Here is a 27,948-nt window from a genome sequence, read left to right as displayed (position 1 = left end):
AGACAAAAGACGAGGAGAGCTTTTCAAATGGCAACTCTATTCATTCCCAGTTGTCTGTCCATAATTACTGTGAACCCAAGTCAGTTATTCTCATCAGGGACATTTGTTGCTAAGGGAAAATTAAAGAAATTCAATTGTGTGGATGCTCCATTGGGTGCTGCATTGTGAGTGAGTGGTAGGTCATGGCTCCAGCTGGAGCCAGCCGGTCCTGGCCAGATGGGACGTCGAGCGGTGTGACAGCACGGAAGGGACGCTCCGGGCCGTGACCATGCAGAAGCAGATCTGGGCTCCCTGACTCACGGCGGTGTGACTTTATTTCTCTGGACTATAGTTTCTTCATTTTGTAGAACAGGAGAGCCCCAGACCTTCCACATTGGTGGTGAGGACCAATTCCACACGAGGGGCCCAGCATGGTGTTTGGGGTGTAGCAAGTGCTTACTGAGTATTGGCTGTGAACGTGCTGGTGGTGATTTTTTTTTTAATTTTTTAATGTTTATTTGTTTTTGAGAGAGAGAGAGAGTACAAACGGGGGAGGAACAGAGAGAGAGGGAGACACAGAATCTGAAGCAAGCTCCAGGCTCCGAGCTGTCAGCACAGAGCCTGACGCGGGGCTCAAACTCATGAACCTTGAGATCATGACCTGAGCTGAAGTCGGACGCTTAACTGAGCCACCCAGGTGCCCCATTGCTGGTGGTGTTTAAGTAAATGATGGTCATGGTGAGTCACTTTCTGTGGGGCTCAAGGCAAGCTATGTCCGCTCTCTGAACCCCGGTTTTCTGCAAAATAAGGAATCAGTCTAGCTGAGCTTCATGACTGCTTCTACCTTTGCCTTTGTAAGCTAATGAGTTTTAAATGCCTAATGGCTAAAACAGCGCCCGTTAGATTACTGGCAGCCTTAGCTATTGGTTCGAAATTCCATAGATAAATGGTAGTGACTGGCAAATATATGTGGTGTCCATAACACTCCAGACAAAGGAAGGTCTTCGTAGTAAACCATCTTATTTAGATTAAATGTGGCCATGGTTTTATATGATCATTCACACGTTTCCCAAAAGCACATCAAGCAACTTCCAGCCAGTCTGTAGTTGTGTTGCACATGGATTCAACAGTTTGTGGCCACATCAGTATGGGTGCCCTACAATTGTCAAGGGAACAAGAATTTCATCTCCAGGAAGGATCAGAGCCAAATGAGCCTCACCATTGAGAGCGCTGGACTCATTCCATTGTAACTGGGCCCAGACAATTACAATTAGAGATGGTGCAATTATTGGGCTTAGTTAAATCATGTGTGCTGCCCATCTCAGCCCGCCCCACAGACCTTCTTCCCTTCTTTCATTGGCCAAACTTCACAGAGCAGTTAAATATATGTGTGCTGGAGGCAGACAGCCCAAGTTCAAATTTTGGCTCATCCACTCACACATTGACTGGATGAATTGGGGCGATTTATGCAATTCTCTCCTCCTTTCACTAACCTGCGAAACAGAGAAAACAATTGTTCCTACCTTATAGTTTATTTTTTTTTGTCATGTTTTACTGTTAAATAGATTAAAACATGTAAAGCAGAACAGCATCTGGCATGGAGTACTTTCTTAATAAACGTGGCCGTTACCGTCATTCAGTGATCGTATGCCATCTGCATATGGGTGCTATTGCCTCTTATCATCTGTGCTGTTTTCTTTTTTTTACTTTCTTTCGTTTTAATGGCCTTACTTTTTGAAATTCAAACAATTTAAGCATTAAAAGGAAGTTTCCCCAAATCAAAAGTTACTATCCTTTGCTATATAAAGGAATCAATTGTAAACATAAGAATCGTGAAATTAAAAAGCGTCAGGAAAGTGTAACCATATCTCTGTGTTTTATGTGTGGCCTTCCTAGGTTAAAAAAAAAAGGGGGGGGGGAGAGCAAATGAAAGAAAATGAAAATGAGAGGAAGGTGGGGAAACCTCCCTACCGTCAAAGATGTTCCCCTGAGGAAATCAGAGAGGCACTGAAAGGGAACTTGGAAGTGAATGACGTTCCCACCAGGTGCCTCTCTGTGTTGTTGCTGTTGGGCACTGGCCACCTAAACTGACCTTGCCTTCCCACCTGAAGGCAGGCAGTTTGTCATGCGGGCCTGAGACGTTACATCTCCTTTGTCTGATTGCCTGAAAAGCACCATTTAGGAGAATTACTCATTTATCCAGCAAGCACGTGATGACACTTGCTATCAGCTAGCACTGCAGGGCACAGGGGACGGACCTACGCCTTTGGGAGCATGACACTTGCCAGTGCTGTACTGGCAGTGGAGCCAGACATCGGGAAGGTAGCCATCGGCCTTTTCTAACCAAAAAGCAATGGTTCAAAAAGGCCATCAGTTTCTGAGGATTCCATCTAGTAACATGCTGTCCTGTGGCAGTCAGCACGTTCACTTAAATAGGCCTCACCTTGTGCCAGCCACTTCCCATGTATTAATTCATCTGATCCCCAAACAACCACACGAGGTTGGTGTTCTTATTCCCATTTTACAGATGAGAACACTAAGGTATAGAGATTAAACTCACCTGATGTCACACAGCAGTGGCAAGATTCACGACCCCTGATTTGTGCCCTTAGTTACTATGTAATTAGTCCAACTCCTGGTATGTAGATAGGAACACTCTCTAGCAGCCAGCATTTCGTGAAGGCTGTGTGTGTGTGTATGTGCGTGCATATTTGTGGAAGTGTGTACATGTATCCCTCGGTTGAGAGCTGTACCTGCTTTAGTCGGTTTATTACTCAGAACAACTCAGTGAGTTATATGGGCATTTTTTCTTCATATCAGTGATCAGTTTCTAGAAATTACATATTTTACATAAACAAGCTGATTTAATCTACTTCGTTTTGTTTTAGATGAGAAAAATTACGGGGTGCCTGGGTGGCTTAGTCGGTTAAACGTCCGACTTTGGCTCAGGTCATGATCTCACAGTCCGTGAATTCGATCCCCGTGTCAGGCTCTATGCTGACAGCTCAGAGCCTGGAGCCTGGTTCAGATTCTGTGTCTCCCTCACTCTCTGCCCCTCTCCTGCTCACGCTCTGCCTCTCTGCCCGTCTCTCTCAAAAATAAACATTTAAAAAAATTAAAGAAAAAAAAAAGAAAAATTACAATGCATTATGCTTCAACCCCAAGCCCCCAGTCAATTTCCTCAAAATAATTAAAGCTCAGTGAAAAGCCTATATAAGAAAAAGAATCACGTTAGGATATACATGCCTGGAATACGGCTTCCTGGTCACCCAACAAATAGCTAGTGGTTACCAAATGCTCATTTAGCATTTAGTAATCCCTTGATGCCTTGCTTAGTGCAGCTGCCTCCACATAGACACTCCACAAAACATGTACCCGTGCTTCTGACATCCAACCGTCGTTGGAATACAACTTGAGACTTTGTCAACCCATCATTTTGTTAAAATCTTACTGAGTTTTGGAGTTGAAAACATAAATTATATATTCTAGATATTTATAAATATGTGTTTATATTTCTGTATAGACATCAGCCAAAAACTTTGCACAAAGTTTGGTTATTGGAAACTTTTGGTTTCTAAACTATTGGTTATTGGAGCATTCTACTGGTAAGATGTTAATGAGTAACAAGAACCTGTACTATCAGCATTTCCATTTTATAGGTGAGGATACAGAGGATTAGCTGGGAGCATTGGGGCAGGCATTTGTACTCCAAACTCCTCTGACTTCAGAGTCTTCACCTTAACTGCTATGTTCTAGTATCTAGCATCCTTATCATTTTAATGTTACAATGGCTTCACTAGAATGCTAGTGTTATTCTTATTACTATTACTGTTGTCACTATTTATTATCATTCACTGATACTTACTCAGCACCCATTAAGTTCCAGGTACTGTACTAAGTACTCAACATATATTGTTTCATGTACTTCTCACATCACTCACTGATGAACTATATTATCCCCAATTTGCACATTGAAAAAAAAAAAAAAGGAAACTTAAAGAGGTTTTGGAACGTGCCCACTGGACATAACTTGTTTATTATTTTACCAACCACGGAGACTTTACCAAGTGCCTACTGTGTGCTCATCTATGTACCAGGCTTATCTAGTGCTATATTACTGGACAAGGAACTTCATAATAGTAGGATTAGGTTCATGGCTGTGGTTCAAAGACATTACGTATTTTACTATTCCATGCTTCAATTTTGTTTCTGTAATAAAACCACACAATTGCATCATGACCTTTGTCTCACCCTGAATAATATGGTGTAACTTGTATTTTATACATTTATTCAGATATACATATGTGTTGTTGCTAAGTTCAAGTACGTCTGAAGGCAGAGACCCGTTGACTGATGTTGTCCCAGAAAGTATTCTAGTGATGCATAAATGATAGTGGATGAAGCCAACACACTGCTTGAGGAATTACAGCTTATAGAGTTGCTTGGCAGATGAAATCACTTGACTAATTAGAAAATAATGCATTATGCTGTGCCTAGAAAAATCACAGCGCAGCAGAAGCGGAACTGTGTTCTGAGTTACTGTAGGCTGCCAGTCACAATAAAGCCTGTGCCTGTGTTCTTCATCTTTTTCTTTTTCCCCCTATCCCTGCAGCCCAGAAATTGAAGCAGACCCTGGAACCTTGTGATACAGAGTATCCAGCGTTTGTCTCTGAGCGCACCATCAAGGAAACCTCAGGGAACATTGCTTGTGAAGACTGCTCTAAGTAAGCCTCCCGCCTCCTTTCTGCTCAGTGTAGAGCTCTCCCAGATGGGCCAGTGTGAATGGCGTGGTCAGGATCACAGCGAGAGATGGAAACATGGCTGCCCTCTTGTGTGAGGAAGCGTTTCCACCAGCTTGGAGGAAACATCATTTGGCTTTGTTAGAGAGATCATTTAGAATCTGGGAAGCATTCAGAGTGCTTGCGAATGCATCCTAGAATATATACAATTTTTAGTCAGGTTTGTCATTGGTTGGAAAAAGTCCTGATGGTGTTTCCCCAGTTGACATTTGTCCATTTCGGCTGTCTATTGGAAAAAGATCCTTAGATGTCTTTCCTGAAGGCACGAAATCTTCAGGATTCACCAGAATCTGATGTATGGGGAATGAAATTTGGTAGCTTACTAGGCATTTCCCTGATTGCTACTGAGTTTGGGCCTTTTTTAATGGTTTTATTGATCATCTGAGTTTCTTACCCCTTCATTCCTGTCGGCAGTTGTCTATTGGGTGGTGAATCTTTTCTTACTGATTTGGGTGTCATATGTTTTGGATACGATTTCTTTGCAGTTGTATGCTTTATATGTGTGTTTTCCTTTTCCTTCATCTGACTCTTCACTTTTTATAATGTCTTTAGATGCATAGACATTTTCTTTTACTTTTATTTTCGTGTCTAATTTATTCTTCTGTTCTATGATGTGTGTTTTGTGCCTTAAGAAATTAGTCACTGCCCTCCTATCATAATGGTGTTCTCATGTATTTTTATTCTGAACACTTCAAGGTGTTGATTTTCACATTTAGGACTTGAATCCCTCTGGAATTTATTTGTGTGTGTGGCATAAGGCAGTGTCTAATTTCATCTTTTTCAATATAGTTGCCCCGTTGACCGGCACTACTTACTGAATGGTCTTTTTTTTTTTTTCCTAATTGATTTATTATGGCACCTGTGTCATAGGATTAGTTCTACACAGATCTGTTTCTAGGTTTTATGATTTGTCAGTAATGATGCCAACACCATATCTCTTTAATTATTATAGCTTATAGTATGACTTGATATTTAAGAGAACAAATACCTTTTCCATATAGTGATCTAAGTTGTCTTGGCTATTCTTGTCTCTTTACTCTTTCATATTAATTTTGTAATCAGCTTGTTAATTTCCATGAATCATGCTATGATTTTGATTAAAATTGCTGTGAGTTATAGATTAATTTGAAGATAATTGCTATCTTTTATAATCTTGGAACTTTTCATTTATAAACTAAGTATGTCTCCTTAGTTACAGGTCTTCTAATACAGTTTTATAATTTTATGTTAGATATATAATTTGAAAGCTTACAGTTTTCCCTTCCAGCAGAAATGGCATACATTTAAAACTACCTTTTCTAATTGGTAATTCCTAGAATATGAGAACATCACTGATTTCTGTATGTTGAATATCTTGTATCCATTTGCTAAATGCTCTTTTAGATTTAATAGTTTGTGTGTGGCTTCTCTTGGACTTTTTTTTCATACACACTAACATCATTTGTGAAAATGTTCCCTTCTAACCTCCATACTTACTGTTTTGTTGCCTAGAAGTAACTAGGATTGTTGACTAGAAGCAGTGAAAGTAGACAACTGTATCTTGTTCCTCAATTAAAGGAATTTCTTCTTGGGGCACCTGGGTGGCTCAGTCGGTTGAGCGTCCAGCTTCAGCTCAGGTCATGATCTTGCAGTGTGAGTTCGAGCCCCGCGTCGGGCTCTGTGCTGACCGCTCAGAGCCTGGAGCCTGTTTCGGATTCTGTGTCTCCCTCTCTCTCTGCCCCTCCCCCGCTCATGCTCTGTCTCTCTGTCAAAAATAAAAATAAACATTAAAAAAATTAAAAGGAATTTCTTCTAATAATTCCATGTTAACTATGATGTTTGCTATGGTTTTTTTTTTTATTGAGGTATAACTCACAATATCATATTAGTTTCAGGTGTACTACCTAGTGATTCAGCATGTGTAAACATTATGAAATAGTCACCACAATAAAGCTAGCCCCCATATGTCACCTTACAAAGTTAATACAATGTCATTGATTGTATTCCCCATGATGTACATTACATCCTCATGACTTACTTCTTTTAGTGCTGAAAGTTCATACTTCTCGATTCCCTGCACCCATTTCATCCCCCTCCACCCCCTTTCCCTCTGGCAACCACCAATCTGTTCTCTTCATCTATGAGTTTTGTTTTGTTTTGTTGATTTATTTTTTGGATTCCACATGTAAGTAATATCATATGGTATGCTATTGGGTTTTCTAGATTGTAGTAAAATATTGATACTATTAAACTTACCATTGTAACTGTTAAAGAGATTTTGATGATGATTTTCTTTTTAAGTTTCTTTGTTTGTTAAGTGATCTCTGTAGCCATGTGGGGATTGAACTCACCAGCCTAAGATGAAGAGTCCCATGCTCCCCTGACTGAGCCAGCCAGGCACCCCCATTGTAACTGTTTTTAAGTGCACAGTCCAAGAGCATTAAATATGTTTGCAATGTTATGCAACCATAACGGTTATCCATTTCCTGAATTGCTTTAGATTTTTGGTAGTTAACCATTTATTAAGTTAAAGAAAACCTCTTCAGGGGTGTTTGTTGCTCTCATTGCTACTGTTTGGAACTTTAATGGAGGTTGGGGCACCTGGGTGGCTCAGTCGATTAAGCATCTGACTTCGGCTCAGGTCATGATCTCATGGTTTGTGGGTTTGAGCCCCGCATCAGGCTCTGTGCTGACAGCTCAGAGCCTGGAGCCTGTTTCAGATTCTGTGTCTCCCTCTCTCTCTCCACATCCCCTGCTCATACTCTGTTTCTCTCTCTCTCAAAAATAAATAAAAAAAAAAAAAGAATGGATGTTAATTTTATCAAAACATTTTTCTACATCCATTACTAAAATAATTTTAAGATGTTGAGTTACAATAATAAAAATGTTTTAAAAAATTAAACTGTGAAATATATCGTATATACTATAAATATCATTTTTATGTTTAGTTATTTATTTTGAGAAAGAGAGCATGAGCGAAGCAGGGAAAGAAAGAAAGGGAGAGAGAGAATTCCAGGTAGACTCCAACATGGGGCTCAATCTCACAATGGTGAAATCATGACCTGAGCAGAAGTCAAAAGTCTGATGCTTAACCAACTGAGCCACCCAGGCACCCCTATAGTATCTTCAATGGTAGATGGCTTATCTAGTGTGAAAACATGCTTTCTTTCCCAGGGTGGTCTTTCATGGTCATGATTACAAAAAACAAAAACAAAAACTATCTTGCTAGGTCCATTTGTTCATGTCATATGAATCTTTTGCATCTGTGCTCAAAAAGATTGGGTTATACTTTTCCTTTCATATACTGTCATTAGGCTTTGCTGTTAAGGTCATCTTATTGTCACAAAATTACTCGGATCTTAAACATTTTGTGTAAGATTAAATTATCTGCTTCTTTTAGGTTTGGTAAAATTTACCCATAAAACTATGAACGACTGATAGGTTTTTTGATTGCTTTTCTGTGTGAGTAAATTTTCAACTACTGAATTAGTTTCTTCAGTGCTTAGCTATCTCTTTGGAATTTCTGTTTCTTCTTGAAACAATTTTGGTAATTATATTTCTTAGAAAATTGCCTATTTCATACCACTCTTCACATTTATTGCATGCATTTGTTAATAGTGTTCTTTTTTGATTAAAAATGCTGCCGTATTTGTGATCTTGCCCTCTTTTAAATCAGTCTCTCTCCCTTCCCTTCTCTTCTCTCTTATACCCCCCCCAACAGCTCCTCTTCTCAACACCCCCTCCTTCCCCCCTCCTTTTCTCTTCCCCTCCTTTCCCCTCCATCCAGCTCCCTCCCTCTCCTTCTCTTTCACTCTCCCTCCCTCTCCTTCCCTTTCTATCTCCCTCTTCCTCTCTCTTTCTTCCACCCTCTCCCTCTGTCTCTCTCCCTCCCTCCCTAACTCCCTCCTGCATCATTTCTTCCTTCCTTTGCTCCCTCCCTCTTCTTACTAATAGAGATATTTGCTTTTTTTCTCTTTTCAAAGAACTATCATCTAGCTTGTTAGATTTTCTCTATTGTTTCTTTGACTTTCTATTTCATTTATTTGCTTCTTATCTGTATTAATATCCTTCTTCTGTGTTTTTGGGATTTATTCTGTTTTTTTTTTATTTTCTTTCATATTGTGTTTGATGTGTAGCTTTTGCAGCTCCATTCATATACATATAATAAATATATATATAATATGTATAATTTCTCTCTGCATTTCAATTTATATAGGGCTTTCATTCAGCTGGGATAATTTTCTAATATTTACCATATTTTTGATCTGTAAATTTGTAAATAGCGTTTTAAGATTTCCTAATATATGGGTTTTGAAACTATCTTTTTTTTATTGATCTCTGATTAAATGACATTGCAGTCTGTATAACACATGGTTTTCAGTCTGTGCAGAGACTTGCTTTGATTTCTAGCACTTGTCCTCGTGTTTTTGAAAGCAAGTTTCATTCTCTGATAGCTCAGTACAGGGATTAATATAGATCCATTGCATCAAGTGTGTTAACTGTGCTTCAAAACTGTTGTTCTATTTTAGATATCAGGCTCTCCCCAGGCTTATGGATTTTTACTCTCCTTCATGTCATTCATTTTACTTTGCTTTTTATATTTGGAGGCTATATTTGGAGGCTATTATCATGGACATCCCTGTTCAAGACTGGTAAATCATTGCTATGATCACTATGTGATCACCCACTCTATGGGAAAGTAATGTCTATTTTGTTTGCTGATAGCACAAGTACAGTGTTTCTTTGTTTGGTAATATTTCCTAGGCATGTTTTCTCCCTTCCCTCCATTTGCAACTTCCCTTCCTTCTTTGCCACCCCTTCTTTCTTTCTTTCTTTCTTTCTTTCTTTCTTTCTTTCTTTCTTTCTTTCTTTCTTTCTTTTTTTGTCATTTTGCATTAGGATGTTGTCCTATAAATAGAATAGAGCTGGATTTGGCATTTTTATTATCTCTACTATTGGAAATTTAATATTATGATTTATTGTACTTCCTGCTAAGTTTGAATTTATTTCTACCATCATTTTATAGGCTTTCTATCCCCATGCATTTTCTTTCTTTCTTTTCTTTTCTTTCTTCCTTCCTTTGTCTTTCTTTCTTTGTCTTTATTCCTTCCTTCCTTTGTTTCTTCCTCTTCCCTCCTTTCTTCCTCTTCCTTTCTTTCTTTATCTTTCTTTCTTTTTTCTCTCTCTTTCTTCTTTCGCCTTTATTTGGATCTATTGAGTTTTCTCTATTCCATTTTTCCCTTACTGGCGTGTAAGTTACACACTCTTCTTGTGATATTTATCCATAACCTTGGTACATATTTCAGGATCTCTTCCCTCCTCCAGAACAAACTCTTAAATCTCTAACTTGGATTAACTCCCATCTCTTTCTTGTGATATTTCCTAACATTTTAACTATGTTGTGTTTTTAACCCACCAAATATGTTGTTATTATTGCCTGTAGTAAATGAGATGTTTACCAATTTGTTTACTCCCTATTTTTTAAAAACCATAGCTTCTTGTTTTACAGTACTTTAGACATTCTTTCAGGAATGATCTAGGAGTGGTAAATTATCTCATTCTTTGTCTGAAATGCTTTATGTGCTGTATATTCTGCAGTGATCATTTAACTCCATGCTATCTAAATTGAAATATTTTAAAGATACTGTTCCATGTGTCCTGAGTGTTAGCTTTGCACCTCTATAGGTGTTCTGGTGTTTCCCCCCTCAGAGGGCTTTTAAAGGGCTTCTCTTTGATATTCCGAAGTTTCGCCACCATGTGTCTAGATAGAAATTTACTTCTGTGTGCTTAAATACTTTATTCTGAGTAATTTCCTTAAACTTTAGTTCACTGATTTCCTTCTGATTGTGTCTAGTTCACCGCTTAGAGTCCATTGAGTTTTTGATGTGGATGTCTTTCTCCTTATTTCTCAATGTTTTATTTGTTTCTTTTAAAAATCTGTGCATTCTCACATGCTTTAAAGTCGCTAAGAAAGTGAACTTTAAAATATCTGTGTATTTTTAATAAGACTTAAGAATCTTATTCTTGAATTTTCTGTACCAATTATAAAGACTTTTTAAGTTTGTTTTTGCACTTTAAATTTGGTGTTGGGGGCGGGGCACCAATTTCCTTGTCGCTTGTGTCTTCTTTCTTTCCTGGTAGAAAATTTGCTCATGTATTCTGTCATCTTTGACCATGGACTGATTTTTACTATTAATTATTTTTGTGGGAATAGAATAGAGCTCGAGTCTCCCTTCACAGTAGATTTACAGTTGGACTTTAATCACGCATCCTGTTAGTATTGACTGCCTGTGAATTCTCGTTACGTAAGTTTTTGTGTTTAGGAGTTTCTGCATCATATAATTACTGTAAATATTTTTCCTAGGCAGCATGTAGTTTCAGCTTAAAGTTTGATTTCTCATGCTAATATTGTTTTTCCTGTTCAGACCTCAGAAGTACCAGATTATCAGCTTTTTTATACTTAGTTATAAATGTACAAGTTGGCCTTTGGTATCTTGTTGTGTAAATTCTTTGTATTTAAACATGCTTGTATTGTTTAACTGTTTCATACAGCATGTCTCTGTGTTTAAAAGAGAATGGCTTCCATATTGGCTTAATCCATCATGTTCCAGTTCACTGTTCGGACTGAGGACTTTCTGGAGCCACCACAAGAAACCCTGGACATATAGCAGTTTAGCACAGGAGCTGTGGAATCAGGGAGCTCAGAGTGTGAGTCCTAACTCCCGTAATCACTTGCTGTGTGACCTTGAGCAAAAACCTAAGCTCTCTGAAACTCAGCTTCTTCCTGGGTAATTTGGGGGATAGTAATAGTAAGCATATCATAGCCTTATAAGAATTAAGTGGGAAGAAGCACCTTGGTGGCTTAGTAATTTGAGCATCTGACTTCGGCTCAGGTCATGATCTCACAGTCAGTGAGTTTGAGCCCTGCGTCGGGCTCTGTGCTGACAGCTCTGAGCCTGGACCCTGTTTCCGATTCTGTGTCTCCCTCTCTGTCTGCTCCTTCCCTACTCACGCTCTGTTTCTGTCTCTCAAGAAAGAATGAACATTACAAAAACATTTTTTTAAAGAATTAAGTGAGAAAATTTATGTTGTAAATTTAGCATGGTGCCTGGGACAGAGTAAGTTCTCAATAAACGGCCACATTTAATATTAGCATAATGCTATACTAACTGTATGCAAAGATTTTAACCCCCGTTAACTATTCTGTTAAAATGTGGGGTTTCCTTTTTATAGTCTAACATCACTTCACTACTGTAGAATTCCTGTAGAAAAAGGTACAACATATATATACCTCTGATGGCCAAAGTTCATGTATGACTTAAGTAAGGATTATTGACAAGTCATGGCACTGTGGCTCTGTGAAGTAGACTCCACTGGCTTTATAATGACTACAAACCTTTTTGACCAGAGGGAAATTATATTCTTAGTAGTTGTTAACTCCAGATTCAGTTGGCGGCCAGCATCTCTTAGTGCATGATAGGCAATCAGATTTAGTGCACTAACTTAGGTTTCTCATTTCCATTCTAAATGAGAAAACAAATAGAACCAAGATAGATGATTGCTAAGGCAAGCAATGTTTTTCCTTACTGACTTGTAATTAAAAGCCAAAAATACAAATGCAGTTTGATTAAGATTAAAGTAGGGGCACCTGGATGGCTCAGTCTGTTAAGCATCTGACTCTTGGTTTTGGCTCAGGTCTTGATCCAGGGTGGTGAGTTCAAGCGCTGTCTTGGGCTCTGTGCTGGGCATGAAGCCTGCTTAAGAAAGATCTCTCTCTCTCTCTCTCTCTCTCTCTCTCTCTCTCTCTCTCTCTCTGAGGGACCAGAATGGGGACTTGTGCTTTCCCTTTCTTTTTTAGTACACTTTTTATTGATGTGTAGCACATACAGAAAAGTGTACAAACCAGATTAATTAACTTAAACAGCACTCAGGCTGAGAAGTGAATGAACATTGCAAGCCCCTTGGAGGACCTCTTCCTGCCCCTGCTGGGCGCAGCCTCCTTTTTACCATATGACAACCACTGTCTGAATTCTAACGTCAGTGATTGCTTTTACTTGTTTCTCACGTCTAACTTGGGAGATGGCAATCAGTTCATAAGATAGGAGGGCTGATGTATTAATGACCTTGAGGGGAGTTTCTAAGGAATCAGCTTAGAGAACAAAATAAGGCCTTAGGGGGAAAAAAATATAGCCCAGGACTTCAGCGTACATTTCTTTATTGTCGGTTCTGTCCTAGATACTGGGCCACATTGTTGGGGACCAGAAGCAAATGAGGCACACACAATTCCTGCCCTCATGGAGTTTACAGATGGGTAACTAGGCAATGTCAACACTCCATGCTTAGGGCTAGGATTATTGAGATATATGTCGCATGGAAGCACAGAAGGGAGGCTTGGGGTGGTCAAGACAGGCTTCCTTAGAAGCAGTGGCATTTATTGTCAGACCACCGGGATACAAAGGAGTCAGTAGGTAAGAACATCCAGGCAGAGGGAAGAGCCATGTGTAGATAAGAGGAATTGTAGTCTGTTCACAGATTGTTAGAAGTTCAGGGAAGCTGGAACAGAGAGCTGAAGGTGAGGAGAGATGGGAAAAATGCCAGCAATAAGAGTGGCAGTGGTGATCTCTTTGGGCAGGAAGTCATGATTCAGAAGGACCATGCTGCCCACCATTCCCCTGCACAGCACACACACCCATACCAACTCTGGTCCTGATAGAGCGAAAAACCCATTTGTATCCCCTCCTCCATCTCCTCCTCTTTTTAAGGGCTAGAAATCGACAGATCAGCTGGGGTAACTAGTTGAGTGAGAAACCAATCTGTGACTATTTTTTTTCTAATCCAAAAATCATCCTATAACTCTCATATCATACAAAACAGGCTCATGACAATAGTCTCAGATGCTCTTGAAGGACCTAGTCTTTTATTATCTTTTGCATATCCCTTTCCCTCTTTCCTTTCCCCATCTTATGAAAGGAAATTTGTTAGAAGATATATCTGAGTATTTCTCAAAGTATGTATGAAGATAACAACTTACATTTTAAATTATCTTCGTCTTCTTGGAATGAAATATGTTAAGGAGAAAAATGATGTTATTTTGTCATCTTTCCCTTGTTGACGGCTGGTAGATATTTCAGGACAATGGCCTACACGTTTGCTGTCAACCAGGAAGCTGAATTCACACGTCTGCTTTACATCTAATTCCTGTAGAAATTTGTCAACCTCTGCCTGGAAAGAGTGAGATTCTACAGGACTGGTTCTCTAAGACAATTACTAATTCTTGACCAACTTTGTAGGTAACTTCAGGTCAGGGGCAGTGACATTCAAAAATAACACAATTCTGCAGCCTTTGGCCAGGAGTGAGTTGGAAACGGAGTTTGGTGAAAATTATAGCATTTCAGAAATTATGCACTAAGATCTTTTTCAAAGAAAAACATCTCGCCTCCCGCAATGGAACATACAAAACTGTGTCCATTACAAACCCTTCTCAAGGCAGCGATTACTTTCCTCCACAAGCAATGGCAAACCATAGAGTAGCGATCCCAGGGAACTGTGCGCTTCCCACGGGAACATGCCTCATGCTGCATGTTGCTGTGGACTGTCACCAACAATCTGCCCATCTCTTAGAAGCAATCAGATGTCCTTGCTGCTTAAACATGTTGCTAGAACTCGGGAAACCATGTCAGGTGGTTCTGGCCGTATCATCCAAGTCTTTCTGGTCTCTGGTAATCTTTGAAGACCGACTGCTCCTAACTCTGTTTTTGTGCCTGTTTCCAGAATCACTCGATGGTTTTATATGGAAAATACATCAAGAGGTGACTCAGTTGCTCTACATAGAAACCTTCAAATTGGCAACTCTAGAAGTGGACATCTAGCTGTCAGTGCCATAGACAGAAGGACAGTATGCAATGTTTAAAAAAGGATTTTCAAAAATATAGGGTTTATTAAGAATGCAGGAGCCTAAAAGAAAATAAGAATTTACATAAGAATGTCATTAGGGTTGGTGGTTTGGCTGCGTTAACCAATAATTTTTGTCATTCAATATCCCACTGATTATTAAATTAATCTGTTATTCAAACAGCAATCGAAAACAACTCAGCCCATATTTTCTGGGCATTTGTGACTGTCAACAAGTTGAACAAAATTGGGGATCTAAAGAGAATGTAATGTTTTACTATTTTCCAATACGTTTCTCTCCTTCTTGATACCCTCCCAGCCTTTGCTGAGACGGGGATCCACTTGGAATGAAAATCAACGCTAAATTAACTACTTCTAGCCTGTTAAGAAAAATAATTAATCAAGAGTAAAGGGGAACATGTGTAACGCATACAACGCCTGAGCTTTAAAAACCTTGTCACGTTACAATGCTGGCAAGATATTCATTTTTTAAGGCAAATTAGATTTTTTTTGTTGTGTGTGTGTGTGTATAAATGTGTGCGGATGTCCTTTTTTTGGGGGGGGGGTCGTATCTCTCATCGCTTTTCATAAAAATTATGTTGCCATCAGTTTCACTTTGGGATCAGAACGCAAGCTTTGCTCATCTTCTTGGAAGCCCCGAAAGCTGTGGCTACACTTTTCCTTCTCTCATCACTTCTCCCCATGAGCCTTTCATTTGTCCACTAAACCGAAAGAAAGTAATTGGTCTCGAAGCTGCGTTGACATGTTTCGTGGGCTCCAGTTCAGAGAACCATCGTTCAGGGATTCCGTTTTCCTGCAAACTTCTCCAATTTCCTGTTGGGGTCTCACACTGGGTGGGCGTTTTACCACAAGTCTTCAGACTGTTCCCAGCGAATGCCCTGCAGGTGTTCTTACCAGTGGGCCTTCTGGAAACGACCTGTAAAATGGATCCGTTGCACAATGGGGACACGGTGCCTTCCTGAGTCAAGGCTAAGAGGCTGGGCTCTGGGGCTGGACTACAGTCTGGGCTATCACACTTAATCATGCAAAGATTTTAATCAGTTATATAAATGTTCTGGGCTCTGCTCATCTCCCCAAGAACCTGCCTCATAGGATCTCTGTGTGGGTTAAAAAAAAAAAAAAAGTATAACCCTAATATTTAGCACAGTGCCCAGCACAGAGTAAATGCTGCATAAATGGGAGATATTTTTATAGAGCACAATCCACAAACCCATCTGTGTTGACAGGGATGTAGGAAAACCACAGAACTCCAGTCAGGCTCTTCTTCCAGATTTCTTAGCCCGGAAGGTAAAACTAATAGTTTCAATCAGGAAAAATAGTTGGTGAGGTTTTTGCTCCAATGAGACTGTCCTAGATAAAGTGGATCTTGGATTTTTGCCACTTCTTGGATCTACTTGAGCTCTTGGTTCGTAAAAAAAAAAAAAAAAAAAAAAAGATTTTTGGAAATCTGAATTAAGGACTACACATATTCAATAGTGATCAGATACTTCATTACACAAATTGGACACAGGCTTTGCCAGTGGGAGTACATTAGTGTCATGAATAATGTAATTTGTAGGCGTTAAAATGTAACAGTTTTAACCACTTAATTTGCAAGCATACACTAATTTGTTGAAATATTTTTGTATCTCCTGCTCTATAGATTCTTGCCAAACTACTGTACTCAATCTTGTTTAAAATGTGTAAATAAATGTGATTCAATTTCCCATGAAATAATCATTGGCCCTTTCCAACGGGCTTAGTTCACTTCTAAACAAGACAACTTTCCATTCTACAATGAGATTAACACCAAAGGTCAAATTCTTCCCTTTGGAGATTGAGAGTGGTGCATTTTTTTTCTCCAAATTTTCCCTTGGTGTCATTTACTCACTTACACCTTGCCATGTTGGCTGGTAATATACAGAGCTGTGTCCCTTTGAATTTTACAGTGTCACACCCCAGCTGTGGTGGAGGAAAGCCAGCCACCTCCTCCTTGCTAGGTTCTTGTTTCCTGTTCTACAGCTCAGAAAGGTGGTAGGAATAACTTCTGGATCCTAAAAGCAATTCCTTTCCAACACAAAAGATTTAAAACATGAATATGCAATCTGGAAGCTTCTCAACACTTGGTCATCTAATGTTGAGAATGTGCCACTCATCCCTTACCCTTAATAAAGGGCCGCCTTCTTTTCATATTATGGGTATGGTGCCAGGTTTGAATAATTCAATACTGGCTCTTACAGTCAACAACCTAGTTAGTGCTGTGTGTGTGTGGTTGCTAAAAACATGCTGGCTTTAAACTTTAAAAAAGGGGAAAGGGAGGTAAATGCTTATCGTGGGAGCTGTATTTTGAATTGTTGAAATAGTGCCGGAAGATGAAAATATGTCCCGGAGGCGTTAGAATAATTGGGATTAAAACCTCTGGTTGAATTTCCTACCAGTTCTTCTGGATCTCAACTCAATGAGGTACTTTAGTGGAGACCGGACTTCACTGATTCTTTCTCAGATGCTCAAAGGAAGAAAGGTGCCCTATTGCAAACACAAGGACGATTACAACTTTGAGGTTCCAGATAGAATGGTGATTGTGTAGATGTTGCTATCTTTACTTGCCCTTTGATAATCAGTATTTGGAGAGGTTTTAGTACAGGAAATGTTGTAAATTACTGTTTTCCCTCGCGAGTCCGTGATGCAAAATGAGAGGGGCGCATGTCTGTAATGAGTAGGCAGGTCTCTACCTGACATGAATGAGTCTCACAATTTCCCATTTGTGCATTTCTTAATGTGTGGGAAAGCGGGGTGGGAGCATATGTAAGTTTGGCTGGGCTCACAACACAGTGAGGCTTTCCTCTTCCATGCCGGAGGGTAGGAGACCAGCATAGCCAAGGAGTATTTTTAGAATGTTTATTTGCATGGGGAATGGAGGAGTGCAGAGCTGTGTCCACACCATTGACGTTTTCGAGCTGCATTTCTGCGGTGCATTGTCTCCATCCCAATGGCTGTTTGTGCTGTGACGCCCACCATCCCCACCTCAAAGAGCAGTCTGTGTTCCTCCCTTGGGCTGCCCGGTGCTGCACCTGAAGTGGCTTAGCAAGTTGCCAAAACCCTATAGATGTGTGTTTATTAACTCTCCAGCTTGCCCTCCATTTGTTTAGCTTGGAAAGAGTTTATATATTCCTATGGGTATTAAAAACCCATCTGATGTATTAAAGGAGCTCAAAGGATCAAAGCAGAAATGCTGCTTGAAATGCAGCATATTGAATATAGACATAAAATTTCTAGACATGAACCACTTTTTCACAGGACATTTTGTATACTCAAGAAGGGAATTCATTTTTTAATGATCAGCTTTTCTTCGAGACTTGGCATTTCTCTCTCTCTCTCTCTCTCTCTCTCTCTTTCAGGTGACCTCCACTTCCACCTTTTTAGGATTGCTTATGATTTTGACAGGAAAACCCCTTGGCAACCTAGGGTGGAGGCAAGCATTAACCTCAGTACCACCTTTCATGCCTAGGAAGATATAGCCCAAGATCCTTAACAAACACATCAGCCACTGGTTAATGACCAAGGTTCTTTGCGCATTGGGAAGAAAAATGGGTGGAGAGGTTATAAGATGAGGATCAGAATCACCCATGGTCCACATAACTAGAGGTGTAAGTGATCAGTCAGAGTGATGTGGGAGAAATTCTCAGGCTAGAATCTTTATAGCAGATGCTTCTCAAACAAACCTCTCTGCTACTGACTTTTAGAAAACAAATTATATTTTTCAGGAATGATTCCATTTCTGTTGAAGTAGGTTGCCCCTGCAGTCCTGCATTATTTGAGTACCTCCCAGCCTGTATGAGAATTTATACATGATTTCTGTTTATTGAATGTCTACTTTTTGCTAAGCGCTTCATATCTGTTTCCATGTATCTTGTTCTTCCCATTTGTTCGTTTCTTCTGCATTTTGCCAAGTAGGAACCTGAGGCTCAGAGGAGTTAAGCCCTTGACCAGTGTTACAGATCTGCTAAATTCTAGATTTGGGTTAGATCAGCATCTTCCTGACACTGAAGCCTGCTAGAGAATTCCTCTGGCATCCAGGAAAAAGCCTCTCCATCATAGTACCAAGTCACCTATGTCAGACCGAGTTCCTCTCACCATGAAGGTTTATTTGGGAAACTGACAGTTCTACCAATTCATTTGATCTATGGGAAGAAATTACAAACATCCAATTTGACAAGAGCCATATACTTCCTGAATACCAGTTTCATGCAATTCTCCATCTGAGCTACTTGGAGGGTTTCTTGCAGTGCCTGGTGCATTGCTGTTTAAGCATGTGTTTCTTTGTCTTCCTCACACACCAAATCAGGTGAAATAGGCTGGAACAGTGGTAAAAAGTAGTTCAGGCTTTGGTGTCGTCATGCAAACCTGGGTTTGAATTCTTAATCCCATGACTTCCTAACTGGGCGACCTTTGCCTGTGAGTGAGTTACCCATCTTAGTTGCCATCTCTTCATCTGAAAGATGACGATGCTAATAGTGTCTACAGGGGGTCTGGGTTGATGTGACTATTACAAGGTACAATTATTTTTAAAAACCTTCATCCAGCCCCTGGCATGTAGTTGGTATTCAATGGCTCAGTCTTCTACTGAATTCAATATAGATGGGGCATGTCATGTTAATTCCTGTATTCTTAGCACTTAAAATACAGCTTTGCATATAAAGTAGTATTCAGAAAAGTGTTGATTGAGATAGAGTTTCCCAAGAGCCTTGTAAGTGAGCAACAGAGGACAGGGTGTGTTTGTAATTCCAGTAGCTGAGACACCTGTTATTTTGTATGATATTTGAAAACAAATATGTGTGTGTTTTGGAAACAACTAAAAGCTCAGATTACCCAGAGCGAAAAGAGAACTTTGTGATTCTCCTTAGGAAAAGAGAAGATGGTCCAGGGAAGGGAAGATGCTTGCCTAATGTCCCACGGGGAAAAAGCAGCTGATTCCAGATGCAAAGCCCAGGCGACAGCCTATTAAGAATTTTTTTCTGTCACATTGCTTCTTCTCCATAGCTGATAATTTTTTATAATTTTTTTTAACGTTTATTCATTTTTTGAGAGAGAGAGACAGAGCATGAGCCGGGAAGGGGCAGAGAGAGGGAGACACAGAATCTGAAGCAGGCTCCAGGCTCTGAGCTGTCCACACAGAGCCCATTGCGGGGTTCGAACTCACGAACTGCGAGATCATGACCTGAGCTGAAGTTGGAAGCTCAACCGACTCACCAACCCAGGCACCCCAATAGCTGATAATTTTTTAAGTAACTATTAACTAACTGAATGCATAAATAAAATACGATATACGAATATAGTAAGTAATTCAAATAGTATATGAGGATATGCAGTGAGAATTGGATCTCCCCCATAGCTGGTAACTTTTAAAATAACTATTAACTAAACACATAAATAAGCGATTATACAAAGTATGATATACAAATATAGTCAATAATTCAAATAGTGTAAGGATATGCAGTGAGAATGAAATCTCCCACCACCCATTACCCCTGAATCCTGTCTAGAGGACAGCCACTGTTTTTAGGTCCTAGTGCACCTGTCCAAGGATGTCTTATGCAAATAAAAGCACACATTTTTTAATACCACTCATTTTTTTTTACAGGAATGAGAACATAGTATACATACTGTACTTCACTTTTTTCCCACCTGATATATCTGAAACTATCTTTACATCATTACATAGATTTGTTTTTTTATTAAAAAAAGGGGGGGTTACCTGAGATTCCATTGGGAGGGATATTTTCATTTAACCCAAATTAGACCCCAAACATTGGCTACTTGAAGCAGAGTAGAAAGGAATGTTTTCATGCGCTATGTAATTTATTTGTATGGTAAATGATGAGAAGAATTGATGGGTCAAAGTGTATGCATATTTGTGATTTTGATATATCCTGCAGAAATGCACTGTGGTGATGTGAAGCCAATTTGCATTCCTAAATCCTCATAAAGGATTTACGTTAGTTATACTCTTACCGGCATAGCACATTACCAAAATGTTGTGTCCTTTGCCAATCTGGGAGATGAAAAATGGAATATCATTGTTATCTTAACTCTGCTTTTAATGACTGAGGCCAAATATATTTTCTATGTTTTAAAGCCACTTACATTTCTCCCTCTGTGGGTTCTCTAATTATGCCCTTACTTCTCTTTGCCTCTTATTAGTCTGTTGGTATTCTCTTCTTTTAAGATATTCGACTTTTATATTGAACTTATAGAATAACAATATTAACTATTTTTTAGCCCACGTGTTATATGAAAAACAGAGCTCATCATAATGATTTTGTCATTACAAAGTCATACATGGCCTTATGGAAATGGTAGAGAATTACCTGTAGTCTCATCCTCCAGAAGCAAAATCACTGATAGACGTTGGCTGTGTTTGCTTTCATTCATGTTTTCTGTAAATTATTTTTGTTTTATTTTGTTTTTCAAAAATGGCACAATATTATAAATATTATTTTATAACGTGCTTTTTTAAAATTTGAAACATCATGAGCATATGTTATTGCCCTGAAATAAATCTGCAAAATAAATTCTTAAAATAACGACACGGTGTGTAGGTTTACTAGTTTCCTTAACCAGCCCCATTTAGGCTGTTCATAATATTTGCTGTGCAAGCAATGACATCACAAATGAATGTCTTTACTCTTAAAACTCCATGTATCCATGTAATGATACTTTTAGTATCAATTCCTAGAAGTAAAAGAGTCCGGAACCATTCTTTGTGAAGATAAATCTTGATGACAGTTAGTTTTCATGCTACAGATAAATAAATGTTTATTTTTCTTTTGATTCCCTTTTCTGTTGCTTATTTTCAGGGATATGATGTAACTTTTATAAAGAATAGATAATAGAGAGAAGTTACTTTCCAAAACACCGGCTCCAGGAAGATGTGCCAGCTGAGGGTGGAAACTTAATTTGGTTTAAGCTTTTATTTCTTATAAGGTGATAGAGGAGAAGCCTGTTTGCAATTTAGCCTAAGACGTAAGAAAAACAGAAAGTACAGTAGTGATAGACAGGTTTACACAGTTAATACTTTTGTTAGTAATCATTTATAAACCTCCTTAGATGATTTTTTTTAAGGCCACTTTTAACAAAAAGTATCGACTTCTAGTGGGGTGCCAAGTTAATTATTTCAACTTAATAAGCAACACTGAAATGATGTTACACAGGCTGGTGGAGGGGGTCACAGAAAAATGAGCTTCAGAAACACTTTCTGAATGTGTGAGCATGGCTGTAAGTACAACCAATCAGGAAAATTAAAGCAACATGAAAAATTGTTGAGATTAATGAGCCTTGATGAAAACAGGATAAAGTGCTCAGGTGTATAAATTCACACAGTTCTCTGAGCTGGCCTCTGTGGTCCAGAGTGCTTATTTAGCCTACAGTCCGTCTCTCAAATAAATTATGCTAATGCTATTGATTCCAACCATTTCCTGACTAGGCTATTCATCACCTCTTGTGTCTCTGCACAGCCTTCAAATGCATGCCTATCAAGCTTGGAAAACTGAATTGGTTTTTAAGAAAGGAGGCAAAACAAATAATACGCAACCTTGTTTTCTAGGTTTGCAAATTGCATGCCAGGAAAGAAAGATGGATGGTCAGGGTATCTAGGATCAATCTAAAAATGCTCTCCTGCCACGTCTCTACATATTAGGGGAAGCATTGAATGCAGGTAACCATCTTGTAATTCATGGGCTAGGATAGAGTTTGAACTATGTTAGCCCCAGTGATGGAGCTGACTGGGGAGAGAGATCTTCAATGCACATTAGCTAGACTTCTCCACTTAACTTTGCTCTGGAGATGTAACATTGATTTCATCAAGTGTTTTCTGAACAGTGGTCTAAATTTTTTTTTAATTTTTTTTAATGTTTTATTTATTTTTGACAGAGAGAGAGAGAGAGAGAGACAGAGCATGAGCGGGGGAGGGGCAAAGAGTGAGTGAGACACAGAATCCGAAGCAGGCTCCAGGCTCTGAGCTGTCAGCACAGAGCCCGACGCGGGGCTCGAACTCACAGACTACGAGATCATGACCTGAGCCGTAGTCGGATGCTCAACCGACTGAGCCACCCAGGCGCCCCTAAAATTTTTTTTAAAGTAAAATTCGACAGGCTGTTTTTCAGGGGGCCCGACCTGTGGGCACTTTGATTAAACCATTTGGCTTAGGCTATTAACCACATAACAAGCCAATTCTCCTTATTATGATTATCTCCATCTTATGTTCTTAGAACATCCCATATGATTTATTTTTAATAGTTACAGTGAGCAAAGGAATTTTATTTCCCACTTTCTAAAATGATGTCATTGTTCTATTTTTTTTTCTTTTGAAATATTTCGCAGTAGTTTTTAAACATAGGACAAGGCTCATCAGAATCATCTAGGGTGCCTGTGGGAAAGAATGTTCTTGGGTCTCACCCTGACCTGCTGACTCCCAGTGTCCAGGAGGTGGGTCTGAGAATCTGTATTTTGGCTAGGTTCTCCAGGTGATGCTGATGCACAGCCAGGCTGGGAGGCTTCCGGAGCATCTTTGAGGATAAATACAATAGGATGTGACAGCATTTTCCTGACTCCATTGCCGAAAGTTTGACTCCTCTCTCTTTTTTCTTATTGGCAAACACAAAGAAGAAGCCAGAAATAACTAAGACAGAAAAAAGAAGTTACAACCAAGCATGAAGTAGTAACAAAACTTTCATGTGCATTTCACCCTCCCCAAAGATTCAGAGATGGTTTGTAGTGATGTACATACAACTGTTGTGTGCTCAGGGCTACAACCCAGAGGTGTTGTTATCACACAACTGGACTCAGAGAAAGATGGCTAACCTAGTGTTTAAGTTGAATTTTTGGAAGATGACCGACAGTTGAAAAGGGATGAGGAATCATAAGTGAGCTGTGAGCCAAGGGCTTCAGGAAAATCTGCACAGAATCCACCCAGACATCACTGGCATCTTTGAGAGAAGGAATTTTAGAACTTGTATCCTAGGATCTTGGAGAAAGCAGGTAATACCTCCCTGGGAGAGGGTGTGCCCAACTGTAAACAGAAGCCAGGATGCAGGAAGTCAGTCATCGCCGTCAATTTAGAAAGGGAAAAAAGTAAACAGGAATGGATTTCTCCAGATTACCACCACGATGATTTTTAAAGGATGAGAAAATTAACAGCTTAGTGTATCATGGCAGACATTTCCCCTCTCATTTTAGTGTTAGGTTTTATTTCTTTTTCTAAATCATCTGTGATGTCACTTTCCTCCTCTGAAGTAATCTTTTCCCCCCCTCCAGCATTAAACATATATATTTTTTAAAGCCAAAAACTGGAAAGTACAACTCTGCTGCTTCTAGATTAAATATATTTTATTAAATGCGTTCCATTTGTGTAATAATTTGTTCCCTGTGCACCTGTGTGGTGGCAGACATTGTGGTAAGCACCAGGGAATTAAAATCAGGTCAGTTAGGTTCTTGCCCTTGACCTTGTAACCTAGTTGAATGACCTTCCCAAGAAGTCATTGCATCCCTGTAACAATTTATTTTGCCTGATTTTGAAGAATCTCCCACTCACTACCACCTGTGGTAAAGTAGTTGCTTCTAAAAGTTGGGTTGTTTTGTACAAATAGACATAAAAACTTCAAGCAATCAAATTCTGTTAAGGTTGAACAATTTGGTCATGGTGCCTAGAAGAGTCAGAGTAAAATCCATACTAAAGTCTATGAATGTGTCCTATTTTCTTTTAAACCTTTTGTCCACCCCCCACCCACTTTAAGTTATTATGGTGATCATACCAGTTGCCATTTTTCAACCTACAATTTTTTTTTAATCCTTGGGCTTCTTCAGGCCATGTTTGTCCAATGGGTTTGAGAAATACTATATATCCATATATGAACATGTATTGACAAATATGACATGAAATGCTGTATGTACACATGTAAATATTCATCTATAGCATTCAGTAAAATGCTGTACATGGACATAGGAATATTTATCTATAGGCATGAAGCTAAGTGATGTGTGTCCATATAAGAATATTTAGAGATTTGGAATGTGGTATACACATATATTAATACGCATTGACAAGTATGAAATGCTATTATTCCTTATTCCTCATAGAAAGTTAGAATTCATGTTAGCCTGTTAAAAGCTCTGAGAAATCCTGTAGTGAATAAAGCTTTTGAGCTCTTTTTAAATGGGAATTCACCAAGCATTCATCAATATTTGGCAAGATAGTTTCATAAAACCCATCTGGAGAGCCACTGTTTTAGGCTAATAATTTCCATTACAGACTGAATGAGATAGAAGTCCATCATGACTTGGGATTTTATAAGATGATGCCAAGGACATAATGCTGAGAAAAATGAAATAGCTAGGATGCTGAATATATATCCTGAGTTCATAAATATTAATACATTGATGCAGCTATTAAGCCAGGAAGTTTTGTAGGATATAGTAACCTAGAGCTTTGTGTCAAAGAGGAAGGAGTCATCAGGCATCCGACTGGGTTTATAAAGTAGAAGTGCTACTCTTGGCTGTCTAGTTAAAAAAAAAAAAACAACAGGAAGGACACATTGGCTACACTGAAAGATCCTTCTAGCACCTTCCCAAACTACATTTCTTGAAAATAGGACCATAGGGAAACTTAAAAGAGGCATTAAAAGAAACTTAAAACGTAAAAAAAACTTAAGCATTCATCACTCTACCCTTAGAATCCAAAGAACAGTAAGTACCAGGACCTTCTTGACAATGTCCATCTTTAGAAAATGCCCCAGTGCGTGGGACTGTGGTATTCTTTTTATCTGTCACAAATGATAGTTTGTAGATCAACTAAGGGGAAAACATGCAGAAAGTGCTAGAGTTCAGAAAAAACATGGACATATAAATCTTTTTGACATTTTAATGCTCACTGGAAAAGATTAATTTTTAAGCCTTTTTAATAGTAATATGATAATCATGCAAAATGAGGAATTATAGTATAAAGAGCCCATGCACCTAGGACGCAGCTTCAACAACTACCAATGTTTTACCCATCTTGTTCCAGGTAACCCCATCTACATTCTTCTTATGACTATTAAATCATTAGTAGTACTGCTATTATTATTTTGCTGGAGTATTTTAAAGCAAATCCATGACATCATATTTTTTCATCTGTAAATACTTCAGAGTATAGTGTATCTCTTACATAAAAGGACTTAAAAAAACACTTCTTAACCACAATGCCATTATAACACCCTATAAAATTAATAGTAGCTCTTAAATATTATCTTACAACCTGTCTATATTCAAGATTCACCAGTTTTTTAAAGTGGGATCTGTTGTTTTCATGTAAGTGTAAAAGTTTTAAAAAAGTATAAGAGTTATTTTTGTTGGAAGCAAAACCAAATGAATTGCATGCAGTGCCTTTGGCTGTGAGGTCATTTGTCCTGTAGGATGCTCTATATATTCTGGACTTGACCAGTTGCTTCCGGGGGTGTTGTTTAATGGGTCTCTTTTCCTGGTAGTTTCTGTAAATTGGTGGTTAGATATAGACACTGATTAGATTCTGATCAAGTTTCTTTCAGTGGGAATAAATACTCTATAGGAAGTGCCATTTACTTCCTATTACATGGTATCAGGAGGCACACATGGCCCACACCCTCATCACACTAGGGATGCTGAGGTTAATCCTTGGGTTCACATGTGTCAGCCTGACCCTATCAAGTCGCTTTTAGATCCACTGATGATCCATTCCTGGATCCACTGTTTCTCCAGAAGATTGGAAAATAACTTGTAAACGGTGATTCTGCAGTCTTTTCTGAATGATGAATGATTTGCTTGCCTAAAAATGTAATTTGTACTGATAGCAGGATACATTCTTGATTGTGTCTATCAGTTTTCAGAATAATGACTTGGTGCCTTAGCAACTTTAATGATGAACAAGTTAGCTTTTAAAATAACATGACAAACTTAAGGATTTAGATGTACTTATATGTATTTTAATTCTTTGCAGACTTAAAGTCATTTTGATTTATAACTTTCATCTTGGCCCACGGGAGCCCCTTCAGTTTGATCCCTGTGTCCTTTGTGACAAGACCTCATTAGTCTCTGATACTTTCCTTAGCTTCTGCATAAACAAGATATTCTAGACTTATTTTATACATTTTATGCTTCAGATCTGGAATCAGCTATTTTCCAGGGAGCCTTGGTTCTGTTTATTGGGTGATATTATTTAGAGACCACAGTCTAGGCCCAACTATTCATTACCATGGCTTTGCCAAAATCTTCTAAGTCTTTTCAGGAATAAGAGCCAGGAAACATATATTTGTTTAGAAAGAGAAAATAAATCCAGGGCTTCTACCCAGGATAATTCCGATTCCAATTCAAATTTGCATGATTTTTAATTAGCTACTTTGGTTTACTCTTACACTAAAAATCTCAGCCCGTAGCCACATTAACATATTAATCATTTGCTCAAGCTACAATATACATAAAATTACTTTGAAATAGCAATACCAATATTATTGCTAACAATAGCATGACCATGTGTTGTTTAAGAATTCTTTGTGGTCTTTATTTTGTTTTTAGGCTAGATCCCAAGATGGAATTAGTCTGCAAATACTGTGTTTTAAAGTCAATTGAAATGCTTCTTTTCTTTGTGTGGTAATGCCAACAATTTCATATACAATAAGGGATTTTGTTTTAAATTTGAGGAAGTTGTGTTTTTTTTTTTTTTTTTTTTGGTTACGTAAAATGTGCTCATGGTATCAAGGTCATAGCCATGAAATGATGCAATTCAGAGGCACATCACTTCCATCCCCAATTCTCCACCCATTTTCTCCCTTATTTTTATTAGCTCTTGGTTTAGCTTTCCTGTTTTGTTTTGTTTTGTTTTGTTTTGTTTTGTTTTGTTTTAATACAAGAAAAAAAAGAAATGTAGTCAGGTTTTTCCCTTTATTTCACAAAAGGAAGCATAGCATATGCTGTTAGGCACCTAACTTTCTATATTATATGTGCTGTAGATCTTTCTTCATCAGTTTGGGGAGTGAGATCTCCCTTATTCTTTCCCACAGCTACTTAGTGGGACTCTGTTGTGTGGCTATAGATGTCTATTCGCTCTCCTGTTGATTGGCATTTGGGTGGTTTCCAGTCTTTTCTTATTACCATTATCTTGCAATAAGTAGCTTAACACATACATAACCACTTTTTTGGCAGAATATTTGGGGATAGATTCATAGAAGTGGCATTGCTGGATGAAAGGAAAAGGCATATATAATTTTTCTAGATATTGCCAAATTCTCATGGA

At 38.7% G+C, this 27,948-nt stretch overlaps 1 protein-coding gene across 7 annotated transcripts in view; it reads left to right on the top strand.

Moving 5' to 3' along the window:
• The window catches only part of CACNA2D3 (calcium voltage-gated channel auxiliary subunit alpha2delta 3), a 1,033,852-nt gene that overhangs the window by 978,890 nt on the left and 27,014 nt on the right, over window positions 1–27,948 (top strand). For all 7 annotated transcript variants that reach the window (XM_053220354.1, XM_053220357.1, XM_053220355.1 and 4 more), the window contains one exon: window positions 4,592–4,703. In XM_053220354.1, the coding sequence (XP_053076329.1) occupies window positions 4,592–4,703 (112 nt within the window). The remainder of the gene's footprint in view (window positions 1–4,591; window positions 4,704–27,948) is intronic.

The sequence above is a fragment of the Acinonyx jubatus genome, chromosome A2 (genome assembly GCF_027475565.1).
Source record: "Acinonyx jubatus isolate Ajub_Pintada_27869175 chromosome A2, VMU_Ajub_asm_v1.0, whole genome shotgun sequence".
Classification (NCBI taxonomy): domain Eukaryota; kingdom Metazoa; phylum Chordata; class Mammalia; order Carnivora; family Felidae; genus Acinonyx; species Acinonyx jubatus.
This window is presented reverse-complemented; position numbering and strand designations above follow the sequence as displayed.